This window comes from Trichomycterus rosablanca, chromosome 23 (assembly GCF_030014385.1).
Source record: "Trichomycterus rosablanca isolate fTriRos1 chromosome 23, fTriRos1.hap1, whole genome shotgun sequence".
In the NCBI taxonomy this organism is placed as follows: Eukaryota; Metazoa; Chordata; class Actinopteri; order Siluriformes; family Trichomycteridae; genus Trichomycterus; species Trichomycterus rosablanca.
This window is the reverse complement of record NC_086010.1, coordinates 12,415,843-12,433,970: the sequence shown is the minus strand read 5'-3', so window position 1 is coordinate 12,433,970 and position 18,128 is coordinate 12,415,843. Positions and strand designations below refer to the sequence as shown.

Sequence of the window (18,128 nt, the reverse complement as noted above, 5' to 3'; positions counted from 1 at the left end):
AGCTATGAAAACTTTCATATGCTAAAAACATTTAATTGTTTTACAGTTATGTAAGTTAGATGTATTTGAAACTTCTCCTAAATGGTTTTGTAAGAATCTCCTCAACCCCATCTGCATCTCAGGTGACCCCAAGGTTAAAAACGGTTGCTGGTAAGTCTCTGGTAAGATACAGTCAAATATCTGTATGATGTGCCATTGTAAATCGTATAACATTTATATTGTACCTGAGTGCAGGCCCTGCAGTCTCTGTACTCCTCACATAACATGCAGTGCTGGGGGTTGAGCAGCAGGTGGTGCTCCTCTCCCTGTGTATTTAAGCAAAGCTCATCACTGACGTTGGAGCGCAGCATGCAGGTGTTTGTGATGGCACACCAACCACAGGACTGATCGGACAGACAAGCCAAACAGGAACGATATGTGGAACACAACTCTGAGCGATACGGCTCCAAGAACAGGAATGAGATCTCCTAGAGCAGAAAGAAAAAACATTATTATTAAGTATAAGTAAAAAATGCATAGTAACTTTTTTCTGAAGGGCACTAGATAAAAACAGTTGATCATGTGAAAAAACGGTGATTTTTAAGGTATTCTTACACTTCCTCCAGGTATGGCAGTTCGGTTCCAGGTAAGGGCCATCTCGCTGGTCTGGCCAGAAGCAGAGCTGTTCAAGTAGCCCTCTGCCTGTACCAAATAACGGTTGCCACGTGTCAGGTTCTGGAACAGGCGAGAACCGTCCGGCCTTGACAGAAAGCGGCTTTCCTTCTCCTCTTGAGCTGACCAGCGCCCAAGAACATCAGTCTGCAAATACAAAATGGGCTGTATTACATGAAACACCCAACTATGATGTGTAATATCACATTTTAATAGGTACTTTCAAATGCCAATATCCTGTACATAATAAGCCCCAATATTCTGCTACAGTTTGTAAAGCTTTTGACATTGGCAGGTTTTTACATTAATCATTTATAAAATTATTTTATAATGTAATTTTCATGCAATGCATAATAGTAAACATATACTGTACATTCTCCCTGAACTAAAACACACAAATAGCTTACTGGACAAACATACTGGATATTCATAAACTAATGTGTTAATGTGTAAATTACTGAGTTTAAAAGCAACATAGACCTGCATAAAAAGTATATTTATATTTATTACAATCAGGTAGGCTTAACTGATACAAGACAATATGAAGGATGCTTTTTTAACAGAAAAAACTTTTCCCAGTTAAATCCCTCTAGGTCCTGTCCAAATTCTTTAAAGCTCCAGCCCAGTGTTTACAAATTCAGTGCTTCCATCCTAAATTCACTTCCACACAATACAAAGTTGATTACTTTCATTTTCTTATTTCATCTATCTGGTTTGATCTCTACCATACTGCCTACTGCAGGGAAAAAATCCACAAAAACAGCACCTCTGAAAAACGTTTTACTTAAATCCATAACAATTGTTGGCAGTTAATACACAACTAAAGAACACATGTTCTTCAGTCTCACTGAACATTTTCGAAGACTCTAAGCTAATCTTAGTAAAGGAGGCTTTGCAAAAAGCACTAAATAAAAGGCTGTCAATTATTGTATTTCTAAGGGTAGCTTTTTCTTAATTCTGTCAATTTAAATAAAACATGAAATTGATAAACAATACAGATGTACAGTGGTGTCGGTATCTGGGACAAGACCGTACTGATGCAGTTTTGTGCAAAACACCTAGGTAAAATTTGTTAATTTAACTTGATTATTTGCTTATACCCAGTATAAGTATGTTTTTTGATGAAATTAATTGCAACTTAAAGCCATTAAAACATTCTCCTTTAACTATTTGTAGACAGGACAAAAAATAAAATACCAAATATAAAAAACATTAAAACAAACAAAGCTTATAAAATATTAAGTTAATATTCATTTAATAATAAAGGTGCAAATGTATGTAAAATCTACAGTACAAACAAAAGACAGGATTATTTTCTTACCAGATGGGCCGAGTTTGGACCTGCAGCCATTTTAACAGTAAAGTGAAGCTTCTGAATTCGAGCCCACATCGCCACAGTCTCCTGTGGAGGGGAAGCAGGTGGGGGGGCCCCCAACAGAGGGTGAATAAAACCCCGAAACTGCAGGGTGACATCGATCTCAGTGGATGGGTTGAGGATGATGGAAGCGCTTCTCAGAATGGACACCTGGAACAAAGATACGAAAAAATTATACAAACATGTAAATCAGCAAAAACTCTAACTGAAATGTAAAAAAGTGAATTAACCACAGTGTAAAGACTAAAGAATTTAACTTTAGACATGATTTTGAAGTTAATAGAGCCTACAAGTTAAAAGTCAGGTAAGAAGGATCATGCAAGTCCTGATGTACCTTGTCGGGCTGAGAGTGGTTGCGCGGGTGCTGAAAGGTAAGCAGGTGCAGTCCCGGGACAAAGTTCTCGGTGCGACAGGAGGGGAGGGAAGTCAGGAAACTCGTCCGCTCCCCCCACCAGCCGTACGCCCCTGAGATCTGGTCCACGCGGCATGCACTACGCTCTGTGAGAGGTCAGATTTGATTAATATACAAAAAGTAAGTGTCCAAAGCTTTATGAACAACCACAGGAGACCACACAAGTCAGTATTTTCAGGACATTAATACCATCATTTGTCTTGTGAAATACTGACTTGCATGAAATCTGGGGTTGCACATTCACAGCAAGATTGAACATGTAATTATGTAGTTAGATTTTCTTTGTCTCACAACTCATACCTGAGACAGACAAACAGGAATCATTCTGGACGCACCAGCCAAAATCCCCAGGGGCACGGGGAAGAGAGTTGGGCACTCCACTGAACACCAGGCATGACTGGCAATCAGAAAGAAAACGTGCCAGACCCAAACAGCCAGTGCTACCACACTGTGGACAAACACAAGTGTTGTAAAATTATTCTACTGTACAATCATAGAATTATCAAAGGACACAAAAAATGAAAGAAAATAAATAACAAAAAGCAGAGAATTAAATGTCCTACCGGGTCACTCGGCTGGTACTCCCTACAGCGACCCTCACACCAGCTGCATTCAGGGTTTTTAAGACACATTCTCTCATCTGGGGCCTCAGCACAGACTGCATCCTGTTAGACAAACATACAAGCAATCCTTACTTACATCACTGACTGGATGAATAAAGCATTTCAGAACACTAACATACTGTAGTTTATTACCAAGAGTGTATTAACACCCACTAAACCATCAAGTTGCTCCATTTCTGTCAAACTGCTACAGCTGACACATTTTAGCTCAATGGAAATGTGAATATTTATATTTTCACTTAAAAAAATGGAAATTTTCCAGATCGCATCGAGGCACAGTTTGTAGCGCTGCCATCTCACAGCAAGAAGGGCTTGGGTTTTATTTCTTTCGGTGAGGAGCATGTTCTCCCCCTGTCCATGTGGGTTTCTTCTGGGTGCTCGTTTTTTTTTCCCACAAAACAAGTCTAAAAACATGTAGTCAGGCCTAAAGCTACTAAAAATTGACCTGAAGTGTGTGTGTTTGTGTGTGTATATGTGAGAGTGTGTGCTTCTGCTTTTAACCAGATGAATCAGACCCACCACGATCCTGACCAGGATACAGTGGTGGTTAAACAGAAAATGAATTACTGAATGAATGAATTACTGAATATTTTTCAATGACTCCTGACTACGTCTAAAATTATTGTCTAAAAGTTTTATTGGTTTTTTATATTAGGTTTGTAGTTACTAAGTCTACTTACTCGATCTCCAGGGTCACTGGTGACAAATAATGGGACTTTATATGCCATCAGGTCACCAAGGGCAACTCCACTGTACCCGCTGGCAATAAGCAGCACACGGCCATCCATCGCAGCTGCTACGTGGGAATAGCGTCCTCTCACAGCCTGGCTTCCTGTTACAATTAAAAAATCGTCACTCCTTTTAATTATTGCTGCAGCAATTTTAAAACATAATTTATTTCAACTCTGTGAATGCAAGATTACATGGTGGTAAGTGGTAAATAAGAAGACCCTACTGTTAGAAATTTCTAATTGCAAGCAACATCTGAGGGATCTCCAAAAGGTTATGCACTTTTAGATTTTTGTTGGAAACGGTGAGGACGGGAGAAGTAGTAATTGGTCGTATCTGAGAGACTGAGAGAGCTTATAGTCCAGATTTAGTGCCATCTGATTTCCATCTTTTTGAATCGCTCAAAAAAGCTTTAAGGGGAAGAAGATTTATGTGATGATAACGTGAAAGCAGTGGTGCATCAGTGGCTACACGCTCAACCAGAAATTTTTTTTGCTGATGGCATTAGTTGCTACAACGCTGGGAAAAATGCATCAGAAGGTGATTATGTAGAAAAGTGATGTAATTTGTTTTTGAAATTCTTAATAAATAGAGTTTAAAAAGTGCAGAAACTTTTTAAAAAACCCTCATAAATATTTCTATATGTTCTATACAGTTGTGCTGCATCTGTCCGTTTCTCTGTGCTCATAATATTTAAAGAATTACATATTAATTTGTCACGTTTATTTTTTTAGAATCCAGCATTTTTAATATGACTAAAAGTACTGACGCCTATCGTTCAAGGTTTTTGTGAAAATCTTCTGAACAAGGTGCATGTGTAACTGTACTCTGCCCACTTCAGCTAAAGGAAACAAGACTTAGCAGAGACCCCATCCTCTGTGGGATGAAAAACATTTCACTAAAGGTAGTTTAGAGCTTAGTTTTCACTTGGGCCACTGTTTACATTTTTCCTTTTCCATGTATAATTAGCATTGGTCACGTTTTTTTCCTTTCTTCCATGTTATTTTGTACCCCTCTCTCTTACTGGTTGTTAAAATACTCACGGTGTATGTGACTTTCTCCTGTAGAAACCCACTGGTGGCAACCCAGATGGTAAAAGAAGATCTCTTCATCATAGCACTTCTCTTCCAAGTAATGGATGTGCACATTTCCACCTGAATATTTATTTAATAAATAAAAAAAAGTCATGAGGAAACATTTAAACCATGAATAAAATAAATTTGATCAGCACTATAGTTCAAACACTATATAAACACTGTATAAAATTAGGACACTTACCAAAGACCACCATGTAGTTTCCAATGATGGTGGCTGAATGGAAGGCTCTCTCCCGAGGTCCATGGGCAGGGTAACGAGACCGAAGGGAGGTCCAAACACGTTTGTCCACATGGTAAATATCTGTTGAGTTTACCCTCACGCTAAATCTAGTAGAGGTGAAAGATGCATACAAAATCCTCTTACTCATTCCAAAGTCTTAAACTTCATGTTTACCTCTTTGAATTGAAGCATGGGTAATGGCTATTATAGCTTTTTTAAACAGGATTTTTAAACAGGACAGCTTGTGCCCATGTTGTACCTGGCTGTGGTTGGTCTGTGCCCTCCGTATACCAGCAGAGTCCTGGATAGAGAGTGAAAGACCATGCTGTGACCTGCTGTAGCAGGAGGCTTTCCTCCATAGGGCTGCACCATCTCCCAAACCCTATCTCCTAAATGAAAGCGATAGAGAGAGGAAGAGAACATGTCCTCTTCTGTACGCCCTGTGGACAATGAAATTAACCAGAAATAAAAAATCATGGTGGTATTACTGCAGTCACAATTGCCTGTGAGGTACTATTGTACCAAGTTACACTATTTGGCCAAAGGTATGTGGACACCAGATACATATGTAGTAGCTAGCATTTAGCTATTAAAGCCGCCATTCCTCTGGTTAGGCTTTACACAATATTCCCTATTCAAAAAGTCCCTATTCAATTAATAAGGCATTTGTGAGGTTATAAACTGATGTGGGATTAGAAAACCCAACTCGCATCTGAAGTTTTAAATCACCCCAAAGGTGTTCCTTAATAGGGCTGAGCTCAGGGGTCGTTGTAAGTCCGAAATCTCTCTACACCAAACCATGGCTTGCTTTGCACATAGGGACACGCTGAAATAGGAAAGGGCCTTCCCCAAACCTATCACAAGGCTGAAAGCAAACAATTGATTTTATACGTTAGCAGTGGGTGATGCTAAAACACCCTGACTTTAATAATTAGATGTGTCCACAAGCATTTAGCCATATAGTGTATGTGCTAAAAATAGCTGCAAATAAGCTAAGCAAGAGGAAATTTGTGGTTTGATAGTATGTTCTTTAAAAACTCATCATGGTATTAAATACTGTAACAGTATCACCACTCTTAGTATTTTTTGTTTTGGCAGATTTTACATTTCATATATTGTGTCACATATCAACGTTTGTCAACTACAATATACACTATGCAGTATACAAAAATCACAGAATGAGCTGAGAGTCATAATCACAAGCAACTTTCAAGTAAGATTTACTATCCGTTAGTAGATCCTGATAGCCAAAAACTAGTTAAAAGCCAGGACTTATATATTATATAATATACTAAATAAATATATTTGTGATGTGTTTTAACGGCACGTTCATACAATGGCAAATTATGGCCACTTTAAAGAAAAATATTTTTTAAGTTTCAATTTCGAGAATAAAGTCGTATAAGTTTCGATTTCGAGATTAAAGTCGAATTGATTTCGAGATTAAAGTCAAAATACTATGGCCATAGCAACCTCGTGTTAAATTGAGGGATGTTCATGAAGTTATACTTTCGTATCAGTGATACGAAAGTATAGCTCAGTGGTTAAGGTGATAGCTCAGTGGTAGCTATCACTGGGCCAGTGATAGCTCAGTGGTTAAGGTACTGGACTAGTAAACAGAAGTTTGCCGGTTCAAGCCCCGCCACCACCAAGTTGCCACTGTTGGGTCCTTGAGCAAGGCCCTTAACCCTCAATTGCTCATTGTGTAAGTCGCTTTGGATAAAAGCGTCTGCTAAATGCTGAAAATGTAAATGTAAAATGTATCGGTTTCACAAATAAAGGAATCCCCAATCTCCTGGCACATCAGCACCAGTTTGTTATTACCATAAGGACGTGGAAACAGCTTTGCAATAAACTGTGTGCTTGGTGTCTGCGTCGTCGCCAGTACTTCAACTGAGCCTTATGGACTCGTACTATAAACTAAAGCTGTATGGCATCACTATAAATGGTTGCATTGACAGGTTTAGTCGTCATGTCATGTGGATGGAACTGTACAATACAAACAACGACCCAAACGTAATCCCGGGTTATTGAATAACCACAGTAACCCGCATTGGAGGGTTGATTTCGAGATTAAAGTCAAAATACTATGGCCATAGCAACCTCGTGTTAAATTGAGGGATGTTCATGAAGTTATACTTTCGTATCAGTGATACGAAAGTATAGCTCAGTGGTTAAGGTGATAGCTCAGTGATAGCTATCACTGGGCCAGTGATAGCTCAGTGGTTAAGGTACTGGACTAGTAAACAGAAGTTTGCCGGTTCAAGCCCCGCCACCACCAAGTTGCCACTGTTGGGTCCTTGAGCAAGGCCCTTAACCCTCAATTGCTCATTGTGTAAGTCGCTTTGGATAAAAGCGTCTGCTAAATGCTGAAAATGTAAATGTAAAATGTATCGGTTTCACAAATAAAGGAATCCCCAATCTCCTGGCACATCAGCACCAGTTTGTTATTACCATAAGGACGTGGAAACAGCTTTGCAATAAACTGTGTGCTTGGTGTCTGCGTCGTCGCCAGTACTTCAACTGAGCCTTATGGACTCGTACTATAAACTAAAGCTGTATGGCATCACTATAAATGGTTGCATTGACAGGTTTAGTCGTCATGTCATGTGGATGGAACTGTACAATACAAACAACGACCCAAACGTAATCCCGGGTTATTGAATAACCACAGTAACCCGCATTGGAGGCTGCCCTCAGCGCTTGCGTTCCGATCCAGGTACTGTTCCGATCCGTGCTTCTCTGAACTGGCAAGCCTACAACGGCTGCACACCCTTTGGCCATAATATTTCGACTTTATTCTCATTATCTTTTAGACCTTAATCTCAAAATAATTGTGACTTTATTCTCATAATATTTCGACTTTATTCTCGAAATCGAAACATATACGACTTTATTCTCGAAAACAAAACTAAAAATATTTTTTTTACAGTGGCCCTAATAAGCTGTCGTACGTTCAACACATTTTTGTGTCATTTTATTGTAGTTATTGGAAAATGCAGCACTTATGAATTTAAAGTAAACTGCAAATCCATCTATCTTTCAGATAAAAAAAAGCCACCAGAGACAGGATCATTTAACTGTAAACCTCAGATCTCAGTTATACTAAAAAAAGTAAACAATATAAAACAAACAAGACTTGAACTTGGGTGCCCCACCAATTATAATGCAGCATTTATTCATGGAATATTGAACATATTTTTAATATATTACATTAAGTAAATTGTTCAGGAACAATTTGTGCAGGAAAATAGCATTTGTACTAATTTGTGCAAATTGTGATTTTATTTTAAGAAAATTAAGTTAACACATCTTCTGTAATTAGTCAGTTCTCTAATTTCCTTCGGGATCAATAAAGTATCTATCTATCTATCTATCTATCTATCTCTCTCTATCTATCTATCTATCTATCTATCTCTGATGTTTATTCACCATGTTGAAAAATAAGGCCTGGCACTGGCTTGCTGGAATATCAATGGACTACCCAGGAGGACATCCCCTTGATGGCAGCATCGCTCTAAATATTCAACCCCCCAATAAGCATTCAAGGTTATTAGTAGCCCTAAGTATAACATTATATTACTTCTAATTTGCCAAAAATATTAACTCAAAGCAATTTACTTCCTAACCAAGTTGCATAATCTAGAGAGCTAGAGTCTTTAGGGTGTCTTGCCATAAAAACTATTGCATAATCACAGTAAAGAAGTAATATTTATTACAGATATTTCAGATGAATGTGTTGGGATTTTTGTTGGAGTGTCCCTACAATAATGTTTTTAAAGTTTAGCTATCTTTAATTCAGCTGTTTTATCACACTTACCCCCAAACACATACAAATACATGTCCACTACAGCTGCTGCATGATTTGCTAGCTTAGGAGCTCCTTGAGCATTTGGCTGCCCAAGCTGCTGCCAGTCATTTTGCTGTGGCTGGTACAACCAAACATCACTAGCCAATGAGTGGTTATTAAGCTCCCCACCATAGATGACCATGTTACCCTGCCATTCCACTGCCGTATGAGAATGACGGGCAGCCTTACACAGAAAGAGAAGGAATTACAAAATAAATATACAAATAAACATGAACAAACACTAAAGTATGTAATTCTTAATGTCATCTTACCGGGGCAAATGAATGCAACTTCTTCTTCCACTGATTGGTTGAAAAATTGTATTCCACAAGGTCACCCAGTGCTTTGTTCAAGTCAAAACCTGTAAAACAAAATAACTTATTAAATGCTTTTACACCTGTTAGCCAATTTTCCCAACATGAATCAGAGTGAAAGTGCTCTTTATAGAAAGTGATTTCTAAACATTTACTAAATATTTTAATAATTTAAACATGTTATTGACTCTAAATGGCAAAACTCCAAGATCTCTTGCAATAGTGTTGAGTGAAAATTTAAGTTATAGAAGTTAATCATTGTTTTTAAATGACTGTGCCTTTCAATAACTCTCCATTTAAACCCAGATCATGACAGCATCCGCCTTTTGTTTGTTTTTATATTTTACAGCATTTCTGTTTTTTGCCATTATCTTTTTTGCCATTAAGTTTTTGGAATGTGTTGCAAAAATGAACAAACAACACTTAAAGTCCATTTTAAACAACATTTTAGAGCATATTGTTGCAAAAACAACAAAAGTGGCACTCAGGTGATGCAGTAGTAAAACATGCTAGCCCACCAGTGATGAGATCTTAAGCTCTAAAGTTTGAATCTCAGCTCTGCTATCAGCCGGCCAGGCACCTACACATACACAGGATGTGATACACAGTGTGTTGATGGCACCTGCACAATGGATTGAGTTATAATAGAGTTCGGTGTGTGACTGTCCAAGTGCGATACAGAACCCCATATGAACCTGCTTGTGTGGGTAAGAAGAAGCAATTGCCTAGAGGGGGGCGTGTGACAGTTGCAAGGAATAACAAGGAATAATTGAATGCGACTAGACTGGGAGAAATATTTGTGGAAATGTGCATAGAAAAGACTAATAAAAAAATAAAAATAAAAAAATTAAGCCCTTGTGTATCCACTTTTTTGTACTCATACTTCTGTCCTCTGGTCCTTATAGTCATCTAGGATGTCAGTACCTGCCCACAAACACATGACTCACACAGTGATTTTAAAAGGTAAATGCCCTTTCTGATTGCATATGCTTTTGCTCATCAACCTGAATGTTTTAGATCATTAAAATACATTATACACAATTTTATCCATTTGGAAAACAATTGTATTTATTTAAGACACAAAATGCTTTAATCAGCCCTGTAGAATACAAATTACAATACTAATTTTAAACCTGAGCGATAACGTCTTTTGCAAAGTTCAAGAAGCCTTTAAAAAATGTCATGACCTGTAAATAGTTGGCATAAAGATGTCATTTAAACACAGATTTGACTGTGCAATGCGATCATCTTCTGCAAATGGTGATTCTTTGAGAAATGATTGCTTCCCTAACCATCCTGCTGACTATGCCATGAGGTAATGAACACTTCCAGGATGGTTTATTATGTCTGTGTCTCTAGTTGTACTGCTCCATGAGTGTCCATGAGCATTTTCAGGTATACAGCCTTTGTTATAGATGTTGCCTAAAGTAACTATAACAAATTTATTTTAATCAAATACCAAAAGGTCAATTTGTAAAATCTTTAGTTACTGAGCTGCTACAAGTAAACCAAATTACCTCCAAACACATAGAGGTTTTTGGTCGAGTGCAGGTAGACGCCCCCTGATGCAGTCCGAGGAGAAAAACTCCAGTCTCCACGGTTCATCCCAAACCACTGTCCAGTACCACTGTTGTCACGCAGATTCAGCTGACAGCTCTTTCCCACAAAGCCTGAACTGCAGAGGCAACGCTCTCCCTTCTGTAAAAATTTATTTTTTATTTTGTTAAACAGAATTACATTACATTAACTGGTATTTTTTCCACATGTAGATAAATGTTAGACTTTAGCATAAAAGAAGAAAATGCATTTACACCTTAATGGAGTGGTCCCCAACCACCGGGCCACGGACCGGTGTCATTTATTACCGGGCCACACAGAAAGAATAAATAATTAGAGATCGCTACATCAGCAATGAAAACGCTACTTTTTTACAGGGGTTATTGTTTCTAATTATTCCTAGGTGGGAGCAGCGTCTCGTTGCAGCAAAAAAAAATCATTTGTGAGCAGTATAGTTATTCTATTTTAAATCCTCCAGCCCCTGCCGGTCCATGAAATTATATCTTATATGAAACCGGTCCGTGGTGCACAAAAGGTTGGGGACCACTGCCTTAAAGCATTCATCATAATTAAAAACATAAATAAATAAGTAAATAATGAATTAGATTTATACAAAAACCTTATCACACTGGCCGTGTTCATGTTTCGTGCAGTCTGTGGAGCAGAGTGGCATCGTACAGTCTGGCCCTCCCCAACCCTGATGGCACTGACAGCGAGATGAAGCAGGATCACAGCGTCCATGACCTCCACAATCTCCAGGGCAAAGTGAAAACGTGTAGGTGGCATTAAAACCCAGTAAGTTGTAGTTGGCATCACTGAATAGGTGGATTAGCATCTGCAAACAAAATATTATAACATTATAGATTAACTCAGGACCAAACAAAATCATAAACAAGAGAAAGAAAAATAATGTCAGAAATGGATCAGTTTGAAAAGAATTAAAAAGCTATTTCTAAGCACCAGAAACTTAGTGAGAGAAAAATGGAAACAGTGCTGAATGCTCCTTGAACCTCCTAGCTTACTAAAATCCCTTCAAGAACAACAAATCATCAACAAATCAAACAGAAAGTCCTAACAAATCAAGGCTAAACATGTAAGAATCTGCTAGCTTTGTCTCAGATTAAGGGCAGAATTTATTAGTATACAGAGTATGGCTGGGCGATATGGATAAAAAATAATATCTCGATATATTTTAGCTGAATGGCGATATACGATATATATCTCGATATTTTTTCATCCCATAAGGTAATAACAACAAGACACTTTTGAGACAAAGCTACATGTTCCATGTTTTTACAGGCATTTTTAGTAACATTCATGCTGGGGAAGCTTCACACAGGAACTATTTTTCCTTAAAAAAAAAAGAACTATTCTAAGAAAAAGTTTTCTAACGTCTCACCTGTCGTGTAATGTGAATTACAAATATATTGTCTGGCGCTTTAAGAATGTTAAGTGCACTATAGGGCGCAGGGAGCGAGTGTGTAGGGAAGAGATCAGAAATGACACAGTCTCCGCCTGTGTTTATGTTCTTCTGTTGTTTTGCACTGAGCTTTCGTGACATTAAAAGTTGCGTTCTCGTTAAACCCCACTCAGATGTTTGGACTTTATACATTGTTTTACATCACCATCGCCACAACATTAACATTTGGATTTTTTTTTTTTTTATACCGTATAGAACTCAGTTCTGTAATACAGGCAGAACTAATCGTTCATGTTACTGTGTACCTATTACGTTATATAATGCATTTTATTCAGCGTTCTGCACTTTATTATTATTTAACAGCTTTATTTGTTGTTTAATTGCTGTTTGCTCCTTGTTTACTGCAGAGTTAGTTCGTGCAATTTTATAAATTTTTGGTTGTTTATTGGCGGACAACAAGAAATACTATAATAGAAGATGAATAAATAAATGACGTGTCGGACGTCGGGCGATCATCCAGCATAAACTAACTTGACCACGTACAACATCCAGTACAGAAATCACTCCCCATAACGTTTGTTTTTTACAGATAGAGCAAATATATGTACGTTCACATATACACACACAAGTCAGAACAACAGGAGACGCACCGTTACGTTATTATTACTTTCTCAACACTCGCATACACTGTTTATAAAGTAAACACGTGCATGTCAGCACGTGCATTTCCGTTTTCCAATATTGGTTTTTGAAACGAATAACGACTTGTTTTCTTGTTTTTCAACTTTGGGATTTTAAGTGAAAAACGAATGAAGGTACACGGAGCTGGAACCTTTTGTCTGAATGTTTTCGGCATTCTCTACAGAATACATTATTCTGCTGCTCATCTGACACTTCTCCACCACTGAATCCGAACCATCTCCAAATAACTGAGCCATTATTATTCTTTTTACTAACCAGCTCCTCCACCGTCTCCATGCTATCATGGGAGTTTTACTTACAGAAATGTGTTCTGAGGGCAGAAAGGATTGGTGGTGGGGAGGGGCGAGTTGTGTTCAGTGAGGGAGAGAGGCAGGGCAAGGTGAACAAGTGCAGAGACAAACTGGGAGAAGAGAAAGACGAACTGTCGGATCTAACTGGAACGCAACATCTATATCGATATAGATGATATTGTCTTATCTTATATCGCGTATGAAAATATATCAATATTTTATAAAATCTCGATATATCGCCCAGCCCTAATAGAGTATAACTGTGGTGCGTTCACACAGAAAAAAGTATCACGTACAGAGACGCACTGGAGTATAGAGAAGCCGTGAATAAGTACCCATTACATCATTACACAACATACTTACATCAAAAAAGACTGAACATGCCCCTTTAAACATAAAAAATGAAATTTTTTTGCAAATGTAAATGTAAATGTTGTACAAATTAAGACTCTACTACTCAAAATACCACAAAATAGAGCATCATAACATAAAACTTTGCATGGTAAAAATTTTAATCTCACCTTGCCTGACTTCGCTTCTATCGGCTGGGGTAGAGTATTACCACTTAGACTGGCAAGAAGTGGGCTCTGATAGGAATCGCCATCATAGATGAACAGGTAATCATACGTGCACTCTGTGTCCATAAATGTAAAGTTGAGCACAATATGATAATGGCTGCCAGGAGCTGAAAGAAGAATTATTATATAATTATTATAATTATTAATTATTATAATTATTAATTATTATAATTATTATTATTAGATAATTATTATATAAGCAGTATTATTATATAATACTACTACTAATAGTACTAATGGTTGTACTCTAAATAACTTCCATCTAAAAACACATCCATCTAAAATGTTAGGACTTTACAATTCTACATTTCTGGAAATATTGTAAACATTTTGTAATAATGTGCATTTCTTTCTTTTTCTATCCCAGTCCAGTCATTTCCAATTGTCTATTGTGATTCCTCTGCCACCTGCACCACCCCTGACTGAGAAGAGATTTTTTTGCAACATCCAGCAGTGGATTCTCACAGGGAGCCACTAGAGTTAACCCCCCACCACTTGACCAGGTACAGAGGTCAATTCATAGTGGCAATGTGAAAAAACCTTGTCCGACCCTCCCTCTCTTCCTCAGACAAGTCCAGTTGTGTCTGTTGAGCACTAGCTGGGTTGGTGTTACAGCTGAGATTTAAACTTGAGAACTTGAACATATTAAACTGATGCTCCCCATGATACATATTTATATTACCTAGACAGCTAGCTATGACATTAAAATAAAACTTAGGTCTACTGGGGTGTGAGTAAAAGTGTGATTATGTGCCAATACAAGGGCATTTGATGATCAGGTGGCATAAATTAGTTATATGTACTGTTACACTCTCAGTAAAAGACTGTGTCTTTTCTTATATGAGGTTTACTTATGGCTGACCAACTCTTTGCAACATCTTTCACTTGTAAAGACCATTTGTCATATTTTATTTAGGTAAGTATACATTAGAGGGTTTAAAAAGCTAGTATAGAATGTAAAGGCTTCTTAGGCCAGTCAGTCAGTCTAACAAAGAAACAATGACAAGATCACCAAAAAATTTCAACACAATACTTGTTGTTTTTCTTTCTATTGAGCCCCATTTCAGCAGTGTATTCACATCTTTGATGTTAATGTTTATTCAGTGAATATTGTGCTTTTTCTACTGTTTGACTCAATTCAGATTCCTCACACTTACCTGTGATTAGCCATTCACAGTTGCCATTTACTGAGTAGTTTCCTGGGCCATCTGACACATATCCTGGAGGCCCTCTGAGAATCTGCCTTTGTCCTTTACAGTCTCCTGCCCAACTTCCAGTGGTCATGTAAAGGAACAGCAACAGGAAAATGCCTGGCTCAGCCGAACCCATTTTTTCCCTCCACCTTCAAGTGGTGGTGGAAAAATAGTGAGTTGGAGTTGAAAGTCCTCACAGGTCAGGGGCCTGGCAAAAATATATATTTAATAATAAAAATTACAACATTAAATATATCCAAACACATGGTATACTATGAACTTTTTGCTGGGGTCAACTAAACCAATTGATACAGATACACAGTACATAGTACCAAAGCTCACCGGATGCAACTAATCAAGGGCTTCTTTAGTTGCATTAGGTGTGCTTGAAATTAAACAGATCAAATAACTGGACTGGCTATGGACATTTGACTGTGTATTAGACATACAGTACAGGCCAAAAGTTTGGACACACCTTCTCATTCCTGTGGTTTTTCTTAATTTTTTTTTAATTTTCTACATTGTAGATTAATACTAAAGACATCCAAACTATGAAGGAACACATATGGAATTATGTAGTAAACAAAAAAGTGTTAAACAAACCAGAATATGTTTTATATTTTAGATTCTTCAAAGTAGCCATCTTTTGCTTTAATGACAGATTTGCACACTCTTTGAAATTTTCTCAACCAGCTTTATTCGGTTTCCACCTGGAATGGTTTTCAATGAATGTTTGTGCCTTGTCTAGAGTGAATTTTTGGAATTTGTTGCTTTTTTAATGTGTTTGAGACCATCAGTTGGGTTGTGCAGAGGTAGAGTTGGTAAAATATAAAACATATTCTGGTTTGTTTAACACTTTTTGGTTCACTACATAATTCTTCATAGTTTGGATGTCTACAGTATTAATCTACAATGTAGAAAATAAAAATAATCAAGAAAAAACATTGAAGAGAAGGTGTGTCCAAACTTTTGGCTGGTGTGTCCAAACTTTTGGCCTGTACTGTATGTCTAATCAAGAGAGGTGTCCAAAAACGTATGAAACGCTGTCAAGCAGGTGGTCAAAAACCCTCAAGTGATTGCAGCGAGATTTGGTGGCAGCGGGCACTGAGGTTTAAGTTTGAACAGCAAGACTCATGCTAAGGGCTTCTCGCTGGAACACCAAGACGTACACTTCTTGTCTACTGACAAAAGCACAAAAAACATATAAATAAGCCACAGATTGTTTTATTCTGTGAAGCAAAACTGGAACTGTTCTGGCTTATGTATGTGTGGAAGGGAAATAAATAAATCACATGCCGAAAAGAACACCATGCCTAAAGTGAAGCATGGCAGCGGATCTGTGATGCTCTGGTACTATTAAACTGCAGCGAGCGGAGGACTAGATGGATTCAATAAATTATCAGGACATCCTAGAAGAAAACATCAAGCTTTCTGTGAGAAAGCTGAAACTTGGGCATCATTGGATATTCCAACAGGGAAATGATCCCAAGTATATCCTAAGGACCACCAAGTCTTGGTTTTAGAAAAGTCTTGGAAGATTCTGGATTGGTGTCATCTGACTGAAACCACATAGAAAATCTTTGGAGGGATTTGAAGAGGTCAGTTGCAGCACACAGACCCAAGAATATTAGTGAACTGGAGGCCATTGCTTATTAAGAATGGGCCAAGATCTTTCAGGAATGCTGCCAAAAGCTAGCGTCTGGTTATGCATCATGTTTGCAGCAGGTCAAAACAGCAAGCGGGTGTTTTACTATGTACTAAAGACGCTTGTCATGAAGGGGTTAAATAATTGGGACTGCAGTAGTCATTAAATCTCACTAGTGCTTAGGAAATCAGAATCAGAATACTTTATTGATCCCAGAGGGAAATTGCAGTTTTTTTACAGTAGCACCCATTTATGTAAAAAGAATAAACACTCTACTAGCTTAAAACAAAAAACAAGAAGAAAAATTTTAAGTTAAAGTTAAAAAGTTATTTACACATAGCATATACAATAGCGGTGACTATTATATATGCTATGTATGTATGTATGTATGTATGTATGTACAGTGTATCACAAAAGTGAGTACACCCCTCACATTTCTGCAGATATTTAAGTATATCTTTTCATGGGACAACACTGACAAAATGACACTTTGACACAATGAAAAGTAGTCTGTGTGCAGCTTATATAACAGTGTAAATTTATTCTTCCCTCAAAATAACTCAATATACAGCCATTAATGTCTAAACCACCGGCAACAAAAGTGAGTACACCCCTAACAGACTACACCCCTAAATGTCCAAATTGAGCACTGCTTGTCATTTTACCTCCAAAATGTCATGTGATTTGTTAGTGTTACTAGGTCTCAGGTGTGCATAGGGAGCAGGTGTGTTCAATTTAGTAGTACAGCTCTCACACTCTCTCATACTGGTCACTGAAAGTTCCAACATGGCACCTCATGGCAAAGAACTCTCTGAGGATCTTAAAAGACGAATTGTTGCGCTACATGAAGATGGCCAAGGCTACAAGAAGATTGCCAACACCCTGAAACTGAGCTGCAGCACAGTGGCCAAGATCATCCAGCGTTTTAAAAGAGCAGGGTCCACTCAGAACAGACCTCGCGTTGGTCGTCCAAAGAAGCTGAGTGCACGTGCTCAGCGTCACATCCAACTGCTGTCTTTGAAAGATAGGCGCAGGAGTGCTGTCAGCATTGCTGCAGAGATTGAAAAGGTGGGGGCTTAGCCTGTCAGTGCTCAGACCATACGCCGCACACTACATCAAATTGGTCTGCATGGCTGTCACCCCAGAAGGAAGCCTCTTCTGAAGTCTCTACACAAGAAAGCCCGCAAACAGTTTGCTGAAGACATGTCAACAAAGGACATGGATTACTGGAACCATGTCCTATGGTCTGATGAGACCAAGATTAATTTGTTTGGTTCAGATGGTCTCAAGCATGTGTGGCGGCAATCAGGTGAGGAGTACAAAGATAAGTGTGTCATGCCTACAGTCAAGCATGGTGGTGGGAATACCATGGTCTGGGGCTGCATGAGTGCAGCAGGTGTTGGGGAGTTACATTTCATTGAGGGACACATGAACTCCAATATGTACTGTGAAATACTGAAGCAGAGCATGAT

The 18,128-nt window shown here is 38.2% G+C and overlaps 1 protein-coding gene across 1 annotated transcript in view; it reads right to left on the bottom strand.

Moving 5' to 3' along the window:
• The window catches only part of megf8 (multiple EGF-like-domains 8), a 57,655-nt gene that overhangs the window by 24,459 nt on the left and 15,068 nt on the right, over nt 1-18,128 (bottom strand). The window contains 16 exon segments of the mRNA XM_062986023.1: nt 225-467; nt 595-798; nt 1,973-2,176; nt 2,361-2,524; nt 2,739-2,886; nt 3,002-3,103; nt 3,742-3,893; nt 4,834-4,944; nt 5,069-5,214; nt 5,367-5,547; nt 8,928-9,141; nt 9,230-9,318; nt 10,789-10,969; nt 11,448-11,663; nt 13,762-13,925; nt 14,976-15,219. Coding sequence (XP_062842093.1) covers nt 225-467; nt 595-798; nt 1,973-2,176; nt 2,361-2,524; nt 2,739-2,886; nt 3,002-3,103; nt 3,742-3,893; nt 4,834-4,944; nt 5,069-5,214; nt 5,367-5,547; nt 8,928-9,141; nt 9,230-9,318; nt 10,789-10,969; nt 11,448-11,663; nt 13,762-13,925; nt 14,976-15,147 — 2,691 coding nt within the window. The 5' untranslated portion in view covers nt 15,148-15,219.